Here is a 13,623-nt window from a genome sequence, read left to right as displayed (position 1 = left end):
CCGTATTGAAACGCATCCTGTTCCTGTCTGCCCACCCCTGTAACCTATCCAGATCCTTCTGCAATCTCTCTCTCCCTGCTAGCGTGCTCACCTCCCCCCAAATTTTGGTGTCATCAGCGAATTTAAACAGGTTGCTCTCCACCCCAACATCAAGATCGCTGATGAAGACATTGAACAGCGCAGGGCCCAGGACCGAGCCCTGAGGGACTCCACTACCCACCTCCCCCCAAGTCGAATATGATCCATCCACCACCACCCTCTGAGTGCGACCCTTCAGCCAATCTGCAATCCATCTGACCGTGTAGGCATCTATGCCACAGTCGCCTAGTTTATTAATTAGGATGGGGTGAGAGACGGTGTCAAAGGCCTTGCTGAAGTCCAGAAAGACTACATCCACCGCGACACCTGCATCCATGGCCTTTGTGACCTGATCATAAAAGGCAATCAGGTTGGTCTGACATGATCTCCCCCTAATAAATCCATGCTGATTGCCCCTGAGCATCATCTCGGATGCCGGCCCATCACAAATGTGCTCCTTGATGATCTTCTCAAAGAGCTTCCCCAGGATTGAGGTAAGACTGACGGGCCTATAATTGCCCGGGTCCTCCCTTTTCCCTTTTTTGAAGATGGGGACCACATTAGCTACCTTCCAATCGTCTGGCACCTGGCCCAAGCACCACGATCGCTCGTAGAGCCGTGCCAGGGGCCCTGCAATAACCCCAGCCAGCTCCCTCAGCACCCTGGGGTGGAGAGCATCCGGACCCGCTGACTTGAACGCGTCCAGCCCCTCCAGAAGCTCTCTAACCCGGTCCTCCCCAACCTGAGGTCTGAAGGCGATCCCCTCGCGTCCGGCTTCTATCACAGCAGGGAAGTCCCGGTCCCTGCACAAGAAAACGGAGGTGAAGAATTGGTTAAAGAGGTCCGCTTTATCCTCTGACGCAACCACCAGATTGCCCCGCATATCCTGCAGGGGCCCCACATTACCCGGCGCCTTCTTCATCCTCCCAATATATTTGAAAAAGGACTTTTTGTTATCCTTAATCCTGGACGCTAATCCGAGCTCTATCTCCGCCTTGGCCTTCCTAACAGCCCGCCTGCAGGCCCGAGCAGAGGAGGTATACTCCTCTTTGGAGATTACACCCCCCTTCCACCGGGCGTACGCCACCCTTTTGGCAAGCAGGCATTCCCGGACACCCTTGGTGAGCCAGGGGGGCTTTTGGACACTCCTGCCCGCCTTGCTTCTTGTCGGGATGGACACCCCTTGGGCCCCGAGTATCGTTTCCTTAAGGAACGACCACTCCTCTTGGACGCTGAGTTCCTCTGCCCTCAAGGACCCCAGTTCCTCTCCCACTAATCTCCTCATCTCACTGAAGTTGGCCCTCCTGAAGTCTAGGGCTACCACCTTGCTACGGGCCCTTGACACTCTACGCTGGATGGTGAATTCCAGCACGCGATGATCACTATTACCCAGGTGGTCAAGAACCTGGAGGCCTCTTACCAGGTCGTCGCCTGTGGCCAGGACCAGGTCCAGCAGGGCATCGCCTCTGGTGGGACTGTGCACCTCCTGAATCAAGTGGAGGTCCTGCAACTCGGCCAAGAACCTCCTGGAGCGGTCTGTCCCGGCTGACTGCTCCTCCCAGCAGATGTCCGGGTAATTAAAATCACCCATGACAACTACATCCCTTGCTTTTAGTGTCTCCGCAAGCTGGCCTGAAAATTCCCTGGGTGAAGTAACCATTATGCAGTCACTGCCTCCATGTGGATCTGTGGCTAAGGACTACCGGTGATCACTTTGTCCCCATGGCCACTCATCTGTCACTGCAGGACTTTGTAGAAGTTATGGGTATTAGTCTTGGTTATTGTAGTAGATATTGCGCCACTGGGAAAGGCTTGTGCATAACTTGTTTTACCGTTGCGCATTGACAGTTGAATGGATCTTGGCGGTGGAGAAACCTATTTCCAGCGGCAAGGGGATCCAAGACAGCTGGGGTTACTTCTCCACTGCAGCCTTCATCTGCCTTTACAGCTATTGAGAAGCATGGCTTCTACATCTGCCTGCTCCACCATTGAGATCTTTGTATTGTGTTGGTCTGGTCTTCATCTGATGCCTCACCTTTGACCTTACCACCCTGGATGACCCTACCAGGAATACAGGACTCCTGATGGTATTGCTCTTAAGGTCATCGGTGTATGCAAGCCTCTCTAGCCCATCAAGGTGGCAGTCCATGGAGAAGACTGCCTATAGCTTGTTTTTAAATGGTGTAGATTTATATGCGGCAGTTGAACAGGGATCTACAACAGTTTCAATAGGGTATCCCTTTTCTAACAGCACCAGTGAAACTCCCCCTGCTTTATTCCTGTAAAGAAGGTTTAGTTCTGGTGATTTGGATACACAAACAGACATTTAGACTGAGGGTGTAAACGTTTTTATTTCTAATCGTTTACACCCTCAGTCTATACATTTCTGTTTAGTGCTGGGAAATGATGAGTTGCAAAGCTAGGACTCCTCCAGGTCATTTTTTGTTTTTTAACCACCACAGCAAATGTAGTGTGCTTTTGAAGTTGCAAGAACAGGAAGAGCAAATGGGATTTCTTCACAACAAGGACATTTGGTTTTGGAGAGAATATCTTTCATGAAATTAAAGAAGTGTTATATTGTTACTATAACAATTAATTAAAGTAGATATCAGTCATAAAACTCACGTTAGATGGTTCGGTGCAATCATGTTGTATAATTAAGTCCCACAGGAAAACACTTGAGGCCCTAATGTTTCTTTTATTGTATTTGCAGATTCACATCATAGATTTTGATGATGAAAATAACATTATAAACAAAAATGTTCTCCTCCATCAAGTGGGTGAAATTTGGCAAATCAGTGCCAGTCCTGCAGATAAAGGTGTGCTGGCAACCTGCTACAATAGAAGTAAGTACACTTTTTAACAATTTAGAGCTTGCATTTTAATATTTCTGGGATGTACCATAGTGTTGCACATCTAGCAGTCCATAACTAGTTTAAAATAAGATTTTTCTTCTACTATATGTGCTTTTCCAAAACGCTTTTTATATTAACCCCCTTCCCCCCGCAACCCCTCCCCCCCCCAAAAAAACAAAACAAAACCCCAAAACCCAAAAAAACCCAAAGTCAGTCACTCAAGACGGGTCTGAAAATAAGTGCAAGTTATTTGTCTGATTAACCTAGCTACAGTTAAGTAAATTACACCCTTGTACTATTAGACTTTGCTCCCTTTAGCATTCATGTAAGTTTGTTCAAAGTGGAAGTACTGGTAAATAGATTTTAAAACTGTTTTTAGCAATATCAACCTCTTCTAGAAATTGCAGAAGCATTGCACATATGTAGTTATAACATGTAACATCCACAGACATCTTTATATGTATTCCTGGGTGGGATGGCACTTTAATTCGAGAGGCTCTCTAATTAAAGATGAGCTTTAGTTAAAGTGCCCCTGCTGCCATTTTGAAGCATGGGCATGCTGAATGCACGTGATGCAGAAGTTGCTGGAGCGTGCTAATTAGCAGACTTGATTTAATTGAGTCTGCTCCGATGCTAATTAGCATGTGTCGGAGCACATATCTGGCATGTATATAGGGGCCCCATATGCCCACGGAGGATTGTATAGTTTTTAACTAAATGTTTTGCTAGTAAAAGCACAGGGAATCCTTGTTCAGACTAAAAGAGGATGTACAGCTGTTGGTGTGAAGAAATTTGGTGCTCCTCCTACAGTCATACCTGTGAAGATTAGCTAGTCTGAGGTTCATTTTTACCAGTGGTGAGCTTGAAGTTAATCCTGGAAAACAAAAAGATTCGTCCTGTCAGGTTGAATAAATATTTTGCTTTATTTAGCTGAAAAAAAAATCCCATGATATAATGAACATTGTAAATGGGAATTGTTTATAAGCTAATGTACTTTTTTGTTTTCCTGCATCTGCAGATAGAAATAGCAAAGGCTTTGGATCTATTTTCTCAGCATTGTAGCTGTAGCAGATGGAAATTAACTAGACTGATCAGTTTTACTGCCGGTATTCTGAATTCTCTATGAGGGAGAACGGTAAAATACAGGTTTTCCTTACTTTATGCGGGCTCAGTATGTGCACATTCGCTCTTATGTGATGACCCTTTTTAGACCAAAAATTTTGTTATATGCGTGGTAAATTCACTCTTATCTGGTGAAAGCCTGAAGTCAGCTGCCTTGTGCAGTGCATTGTGGGAGTGATGCACACCAAAATATAGTCTCTTGTGTGGATTTGTGCTCCTTGCTCATTGTCTGCGACATGTGTTTTTGTAGTTGCCATCCCCATTATGATAGTGTCCTGTGCTTGCGTGTAATGTCTGCTGTTGGTGAGTACCAAAATTATCTTGTAGAAATGGGTCTGGGGGTCAGTACAGTTGAGGTGTTGGAACATATCCCTATTTGCTGCATTGTAAAGTGGGTTCCCTTTATGTGAATTTGAGTTATGCGCTGTTTTCAAGGAACACATGTACAGCATAAAGCGACAGAAACCTGTGATGATTTTTTAAGTAGTTAACTGGTTTTGGAGATGGTGACAAAATGATAGTGGCCTGTGATTGATTTCCTATTACTTTCTGGCTTGATTTATTGGGTATGACTTGTTTACCTTGCCAGTAACGCACAGAGAGGTTGAAAAACTGGAATTTGCCATGAAAATTAACATCAAAGTGGTTTCTTGGGAGCAATTTGAAGCCCATGGAAGATGTTAAAACAGTGGTGTGATCAGAATGTGAGGAATTTTTATGCCCATTCCAAAAATGCCATATGTGCATGGTAGGACACAAGTCTTTTTTGGGATGGGGCATAAAATTCCTCAGATCCTGATCATACCACTGTAGGGCTCCCCCCACTCAAACCCCAGGGATCAGGATTGGGGGAGCCCAGGGACTCGGAGCTGTCTGGGGCTAGTGTAATCACTTTATTGTCTGGGTCAGTTCCAGACCCAGGCTGTTTATGGCCAGTGCTTTCAAAATGGATAATTCTAATATAAAAGCCTAAGTCTGTCTGTCTGCCTGTTTGTCCATAATGCTTTATTTGCACTCTGACTAGCTGATGGAAACAACCAATCGGAGTGCTCCAAGCATGGGGGAGCGCTGCCATGATTCCAAAGCAGCACTGAGAACCGGACCCCTCACTTTCTGCAAGAGGCAGAACAACAGCAGCATGGGATGTTAGGTGGCAGCACTCCATCCCAGCTCCCTCCCACCCCCGCTCCCACGTCGTTCTTGACAGACAGTTGGCCAGTTGTCCATATCAGCCTTGGACAGCCCCAGGCCTGGAACTGGACATGGGCCTGTCTAGGCCCATGGGGACAATCCTTTGGTTCCAGATAGCCCGAGTCAGGTTCCAGACCCAGGGCTCTCCCTAGGCAATGCCAACAGTCAGCTGATTGTTGGCATCAGTGGGGCAGCCCTGGGCCCACTGCAAACAACTGTTCAGCAGTCCTGGGTATCAGGCAGAAGGAAGATGTTTCCTGGACCACAAGATCAGTCTGTGAGCAGCCCTGGGAACTGGTTTAGCTGTGGCAGTCAGGCAGTTGGGATCTAAAGCTATTTATGCCTCATCTTGGAAATCGTAGTTTCATAGTTTGTAGGGTTGGAAGGGACCTTAAACAGATCATCATGCATCCTTCAATCTAGTCAAGTCTAGCATAGCAGGATGCACAGCGTTTGGGATGGGACATAAAATTCTTCAGATTCCAACTGCTCTGTTATATTAAGTCAAACTGACTTAACTCCTTATGTGGATGATACCTACTTTTTCTCTTAAACTTCCAAACTTCGGTCTGTTTTGTATTGCTACAAGATGAACTTTAAATATTCTATTTCCCCAAACTATCTTTTTATTTGTATTTGAATTCTTTTTCTCTTTACTTTCATTGCACATGATAGAACTATTTTTGCAGCTTTAACTCAATGTCTTACTATCCAGTGTTCAGTACAATCCATCCATCTTTTGTGCTTACTAAACCATCTATATCTTATATTGCAATGGCATACATAAAGAACATTAGCAACTAATCACAAAGCAATCTATTCTATTGCGCAGAATAAAACTGCTAATCTGTGAAAGGACAGTATTGCAAAATGGTTTGTAACCCACAAGATGTCAGCTTAATTTCAGTTCAAAGTCAGTTAAAAATAGACTAAGAAGAACTGACACTCAGTTAAGTGTGCTGCACCATTCAGGAACCAAGAACTGAAATGAAATAAGTGGGTCATGTACATCACTCCAAGGTGTAGAATCGGGGAAGAAAGGAGCAGAATATGTCAAGCTGCAAGTACTGAAGAGTATTGTAAAACTTTTGCCCTTACCTGCTGGGTGAGGGAGGCCTTAAACTAATGCAACAGTGGATTTTGGAAGTTAAGAAGGATGCCTCCTGTAGGAAGTCTTCCTCAAGGGTAAGGCAGATCGTGGTGACCATCATTGGACAGGCTGTTCAAGTCAGAGCCTCTTTCTAGCGTAGTTTTTGCCTTTTTCCTTTCTAGTACATATAGCAGTTGTACTCAAAACTTAGGATCATGGTGGGAAGATTTTTCTTTTCTAAATGATGTGGCCTGCTATCTTGCTCCAGGATTGACATGAACATGTAAACAGGTGAATACCTAATTGTCTAGCATTGTCATCTAGTCTAAGTTGAATGTGTATCATCAACCTTTTGATTAAAAAAATAAAAATAAAAGTAGTGTTATAAGTGTTCCCTACTCAGGAAATTATGGTAGGGCTGTGTGTGGTATAAGAATATTTTATTTTTTTCCTTTATTTGTTGTTTTATTTTTCCTTCAGGCAACTTGCAGGAAATATTAAGTAAAAGAGCACAAAATGTCACTAGTAGGCCAGCAACTGGCATAAATCATGATTGTGCTATGCTAATTAGTGGTTTTTTGTTTGGGTTGGTATACACACACAATATCAAGAATTAAAAATCTATTAGGTATTTAATCATAGTTGTAAATTTGTCTTGAGATTAAATTGCCCACCTCCTTTCCAGTCAAAATTTGCCCCTCAAAAAAATACTACTTTCTGTTTGTGATTTCCCTTGTATGGGTGGGGAAGTCATTTGGAAGAGATGGCTCTTAGGAAGCTATTAAACTACTGTTTACAACTGGTCATTCTAAACTTCTCAGGGAATTCCCAGTTCCCAAGAGAGAATTCTGCTATTCCTTCTGTATGAGTTTTCTTTCCAACTGAAGGCTTTGTATTTCTCCAGATCAGGTATAAGGATATAAAGCTGAATTTTGGAAAAGAGAGAGAGCACTTTATACCCTTGAAAGCATCTAGATATTATCTAACGAAGTCTCTGCAGAAAGGCACCAAAAAACCTTCTGTATTATGTCCTGAAGATTCACTTCTTGACATTTTGAGGAGGAGAAAATCCTGAATCCTTGATGGCTTGAAGGCGTTTGCTAGATGGAACAATAACTCAATATTGTGTTCTACTCTACTGAGTGTTTTTTCTTTACAATTTTAATTCAGTATTTTTGTTATTGGCAGGAGTATGCCAAATCTGGCTTCTGACATAAATTGATATCACATTAGTATTGGGGCAGAAAGTCTTCTGTTTAACACTAATAAGATGCATTTTATTGTCAATGAAAATTTCCCATGTAATCGATCAGGATTTCTCAGTGTGCTGCCATCTAGTAAGATATGCTTTGTTCTTTAAATGGAGTACACAACTTACGGACTGCCTACGTATTTCAACCATAAATTCAAAATGAACTCTTATTTCTGAAAAATACTAGATAAGACGTCATTTAAGAGACTTGAGAAATAAAACGTTCCAATAGGGTGGAGGCAGACTATTCCTCTCAAGTTTCTCCCCGTCAGAAATACTTGCCCATCAAGTATTTATAACCATCAGAATATTCAGTGCTTTATTTGCATGTTGATCTTGCAGCAGCCTGATAACCTGCTGCTTTTTCAAGAAAGTAACTTTCCTTGAATGTGAAATTGTTCTAAGTACCTTCTTCTCCAAAAACTGGGAAGAACTATGCTAACTTCGAAAATTTCTGGACTGGCAAGGAAGGATATGCATGAGTGAGCAGGTAATTTGAGAGCCATGTCTATACCATGAAAATGGATCCTATTTTAAACAGTATTAACTAGTCATGGTGACCACAGCTTGTTGATTGTGTTTTTAAGCACAACTTGCTTAATCTTTGCTACGGGCAAGGTCTTATTTAAAAAATCCATGCTAATTAAATAGCATTAGCCCATTTTATAACAGCACCTACTCTCATAGTCAGGATATGGCCAAACTGTGGAAATCCTGCTCCCGTTTCATCTATAGAACAGGAACATAACTCCCTGCTTCTCTGAATATTCCCTCATAGGATCACTCTTACTCTCTATGTCTTGTAAACGTTGCTAGGGGGAGAACCTCTTTGGTGGTCCCAAGCTTAAATCCTTTTTAGGGTACTGATTTTATATGTTCCTTTTTGAAATTCTCTTCTGCTGGGGAATCTGCTTCTTGCTTCATTAAAGCTGAGCTGATGTTCTAAAGGTGATGTTGCAGAATGGCACATGATTGCCACTACCAGAGAGAGTTTGCCCTCTCATCATGCTTTTAACTGCTTCTGTTACTTTTGGAAATGGCAAAATATTTAGAACTAGCTGAAAACCACGAAACATTTGTGATTTTACATTTTTATTGGAAAAGTATTTCTTTAAATACGAGATTTTTAGTTATCCTTTGACCAAATAGTTTAATGGAATCAAAGCTTCTCACCCTCAAAGGCTACATAAAGCTGTCCAACACAGGTTTAGGAATATAAATACATATTTTGTCAAAAGTCTGATCTTGTGACTTCTTTATAGTCATAGACTGGGGCAGGGGGCTTGTACACATGAGGAAATTACCTCTTTTAGTGGTTTAATTGCCCTCTTTAATAATTTAATTGCATAACAGTACATGTTTGGTGGTATGTTACAATTACATTTTATAACAGTGTACATTTTCGGCGGTATATTTTGATTTAAATGACTTTTTTTTTACGTAGCAAACTAAAACACATCCCTTGTATTTTAGTTTGCTACGTAACAAATTACAGCAACATTCCTCATGTGTACAAGGGCCCTATCTGGAGAAAGCAGCGGGGACAGTGCATGGGGCGCTGGAAGCCCAAGCATGCTCCAGGAAGCTTGGGCGTAGCAGGCTTCTAGTGCCCTGTGCGCCATCCCAGCCGCCTTCTCCAGCTGACAGCACACTCAGCAGTCAGTTGGCAGGAGCATGTGTGGGAGGCTCAGCTGAGGGGCAGGGGGGAGGTGAAGAAAAGTGGCGAGGGGCCTGATCTTTTTTTCCTTTTTCTCCGAGAGCCTGCCTGCATCTCCTGTGGCTGGGGAGTGAGTTGCTGGTAGGTCACGCAACCCCTGAGTTGTGGGGAACCCCAGTCCCTTCCTTCTGCAGCAATGGTAACCCCTGGGCAGCACACACCAGCTGGTACCTTGCTTGGGTGGTGCTGCTGTCGCAGAAGGAAGCACCAGGGCCCCCTGCAGCATGCCCCCCAGCTGTGGGAGAGGCAGGCAGTTTCTGAGGAAAAAACCGCGCTCCCCCCCTTCTGGTGGAGCCTGCCAGCTCTGCGGCTGGGGCCCCAGCACTTCGTTCTAGCTCTGACTTCACTGCGTATCTGTTTGAAATGCCTCGGGATCTATAATAATAACACGCTTGTTCTGTCTGTCTGGAGCACTCTGGTTGTTTTAGTAAGCATTGTGATTAAGCCCATTATTATTATTATAGATTTTTAGTTTTTTCTATGTAGGAAAGAGAATTGCAGGCAGTCCTTGACTTACAGTCTTTCGAGTTGCAACGTTTCGCACTTACAACATTTATATTGACACCCTGTTTCAACTTTACAACGCCAGTTTCGACTTACAACGCTCGATCTGATGCAGTGCCATGCCAATGAACAAGTTCTCTGCATTGCTCATCTCCGTGGAGAACATCTGTCCAAACTGCCTTGGACACTTTCTTTAAGAAAGCAGACAAGACTCCAGAAAAACCTGCAGCCAAGACTCCTAAGAAGACTCCAGCCAAGAACCCTTCAAAAAGTCCAGCAAAGTCACCTCAAAGGAGTTCTTCTAAATCAATATGATTGCTATTTACAACATAAATACATTAATGTAGCTATATTACTCATCTATAATTGATTGAGTACAACATTCTGGGGTATTTTTGGTGAAAATAGGGTATTGGGCCTTGGTTCAGGAACGAATCCCCCATTTATAACCTTGTTTCTTATGAGAAAATTGGTTCAGAGTTACAACGTTTCTACTTAAGACGCGGTTTTCAGGAACCAATTGTGTTGTAAGTCTGAGGACTGCCTGTATGCAAGTTTTTTCAGAGAAGGTGAAGTATAAGGTAAGTAACTGTGCCTTTGTATACTGCTTGGGTAGCATTATCTTAGAGCATTGATTCTTAACCAAGGTGCTGCAAGAATCTTTTGATGGGTTTCATGGGGTGCCACCCAATCAGCACTGTTAGGTGTACCAACAACTACAGCTGATTCACAAGACCGATAAGCCCAGAGATTTCAAATAGAAATCCATCATGTCAAACATTTTGACCTGTTGTGGTCTTTGTAACAGACGAATTGTTCTATTATTTTTTTAATGTAAAAAAGTGACAAATGGGAGCTGGCATTTTCTGAGTAGTGATTTGAGTCTAACACGGCTAAGAACTACTGCTTTAGAGCACAGAGAGAATTTCATGCAACCTGTAGTCCCATAAAACTATTTAACCTTTTAGACTCTTTGAAATAGCATATTTCCATAAAACCTCACAATTCAGGGCAGATGGTGAGTTTAGTCATGTTCTGTAAACAGAATATTGAAAGCAATTCCAACTTTTCCTCCTGAGATTCTCACTTCTAAGAGAGTCCACCACATTCATTTTTGCAAAACAACAGTAACTTTTGCTGCTGCTTGTCTGTACCTACCTGTTTGAATTTTGCATTCGCTCATATACATTCAGTTGGTGGTCTCCTCTTCTGCAAGCACTGAGAATGCTAGACACACAATTTCACTGCTTTTATTCTATGTTTATATGATAAATTTACTATATTTTGAAGTGACATTCTTAAGCACTGCTCTGGACAGGCTGCTTTCTAAACCAGAATTACTATAGCTAAACCTGCATGCTATTTCAGATGGGCTAAGTGAGTGCCAGTGCCAGTTATCTTTACCCATATACAAACACGTAAGGGTGGGAAGAGTAGTTGGTGAGAACTAGGTTCGTCAGGGGTTGAGGATGCAGAAGACAGAGAGAACTTAGGAACAATGGACGAGGAGTCTGTCACAACCCAAGGGTGTGATTTGATGTGTGCGCGCTTCGGCACTGCTGAATTATTTCCCGCCACTAGGAGCTTTCTTTGCAGGGTGCATTTCTAAGTTGCAAAGAGAAATACACGGTGTGAAGGAGTTCCCACCATTCGCGTGCAAATTTGTGTCCCGCTATTGGCCAGTTCTAAATTATTCCCACGTGGCGGCTAGCAATTGGCTTGCTAGCCGTATAAGAGACTTGAGCGGTTTCTGCCCAAGTTGGAGAACTCCGAGGAGAACCCCGCAAGGGAGGACTCCACAACCATCTGGAGGAGGAGGAGAACTTCACATCTCGTGAAGATCTCTAAGCGCTGCGGAGCCTATCGGACCCAGCGTGTACCTTGAGAAGGCTATAGGGGTCTGATCAACCTCTGGCCTCTCCCCGTCGCCGAACGATCCCTCGACGAACCCCTTCCCTGCGCGCGAGTTCCACGGAGCCTAGCAAACTTCGTGTGAGTGTATCCAGAGCTCCCTGCTTCGAGTTGTTTTCTTCGCTTGACGCGACGGGCTTGCGTCTTTAGAGCCTTCAACCGGATTGGGCTAGAGGTTCGCGTGGAAGGAACTCTTGTCCGCTTCTCTTCTTTTCTGTCTGTAACTGCAACTCAAGCAAGTTTTCCTGCCTGCACCGCGACCATCTTCGGTGTAAGTAAAATAATCTTTAATCAACCGCTAAGCGTCTGTGCCTAATTCTAGCCTGCCGGCCTGCATTTCCCGACCCGTGTGCCAGGGCTGCTGGCCACAGCCCGCGCCGCGAAAGCCCCCGAGAACCTGGGACCGCTCCCGGCTTGCACAGAGTCATGCACTGGAAAAGTCCACGTAAGTACTGCTGGGTCTGATAGGCATCAGGGCGAAGGGGTACTGAGGGCACCCATCGCGGGGCTTGTGTCTCTGTACTAATGCTAGGAGTATGGGGAACAAGCAGGTGGAACTCACACTCCTGCTTGCTAACAAAGACTTTGACCTGGTTAGTCTATCTGAAACTTGGTGGGACCCTACCCACGATTGGGCAGTAGGCATTGAGGGCTGTAGGCTGCATAGTTATGATAGAGTGGGGAAAAGGGGGTTGGGGGGCATTGCTCTCTGTGTTAAAGAGCAATACATGTCCTCAGTAGTCAAGATGGGATTTGAAGAGGGGCAGATTGAGGTACTGTAGGTCAGAATACAAGGGGGTCGAAGTGATATGGGCTTGGTAGTGGGAGTATTACAGACTGTCACACCAGGAGGATGAGCTAGACCTAGAATTCTCAAGGCAGCTCTCAGAGGTGGTTCACTTAAGGGATATGGTTGCCATGGGTGACTTTAACTACCCTGATATCTGCTGGGAGGTGTAGTCAGCTAGATCTGACTGATCACGTTGGTTCCTAACCTGCATACAGGACCTTCACCTAATGCAGGAAGTATATGGTTCCACTAGGGGAAATGCCTTATTGGATTTGGTGTTTGCTATAGGGGATGACCTGGTGGGAGATCTGCAGATACAGGGTAATCTAGGAGATAGTGACCACCAGTTGCTGGAATTCACTATCCGTCAAAAGGTGGGAAAGATAACAAGTAGGGCAGAAACGGTAGACTTCAAAAAGGTTATTTTCAATGAGCTTAGGAGGTTAATAAGTGAAGCACTGAAGGACAAGAGCCTAGGTGAGATGGGAGTCCAGGAAGGATGGTTGTTCCTCAAGGGAACGATCGTTCAGGCACAAAAGGAGAAGATCCAGTTGCACATAAAGGGTGGCAAGGGGGTCAGAAAGCCCACGCATGGCATGACGGACGGCCAGAACATACCGGCGCAGAGCAACTCATGCTAGCGATCATCGGAGTCTCGTACTGTGCCTGGAACCTCAGAGCATGTGCGCTGGGACTGACATCACTCCAGCAAATAAGACCATGGCCTCACCATCATCTACGAGATCCTGGAACCGTTCCAGTGACCGTTCACAGCATAGATAGTTGTCTTGAGGCTTATGGGCAAAAGAACATCGTCGTCCTCCGGATTCTGCTCAACCCAATATTGAACCAACCCATGAGTAACCTCCTTTGTCAGTTGTCATGACTGCGTATCCTGATGGTGCCAAGATTATCTAGTGATCGGGAACGTCGACACCTGATCGAGGCTCAAGGCGCAAGACACTGCGAATCCGATCTTCCATCATTGCCACAGAGAACACCAGAGGAGCGATACATGTTTGGATTTCTCCTACAACGTTCTGGACTCAATAAGTGGCAACTTCGAATTTTAGGGGACGCAGGCCAATGGCAACTGGCCTATGAGTTAGGTTT

At 44.4% G+C, this 13,623-nt stretch overlaps 1 protein-coding gene across 2 annotated transcripts in view; it reads left to right on the top strand.

Moving 5' to 3' along the window:
• The window catches only part of EIPR1 (EARP complex and GARP complex interacting protein 1), a 199,286-nt gene that overhangs the window by 43,371 nt on the left and 142,292 nt on the right, over window positions 1-13,623 (top strand). For both annotated transcript variants that reach the window (XM_025203386.1, XM_006022970.3), the window contains exon 3: window positions 2,792-2,924. In XM_025203386.1, the coding sequence (XP_025059171.1) occupies window positions 2,792-2,924 (133 nt within the window). The remainder of the gene's footprint in view (window positions 1-2,791; window positions 2,925-13,623) is intronic.

This window comes from Alligator sinensis, unplaced genomic scaffold, assembly GCF_000455745.1.
Source record: "Alligator sinensis unplaced genomic scaffold, ASM45574v1 scaffold832_1, whole genome shotgun sequence".
Classification (NCBI taxonomy): domain Eukaryota; kingdom Metazoa; phylum Chordata; order Crocodylia; family Alligatoridae; genus Alligator; species Alligator sinensis.
The sequence above is the reverse complement of the archived record's forward strand: the minus strand, read 5'-3'. Positions and strand labels throughout refer to the sequence as shown.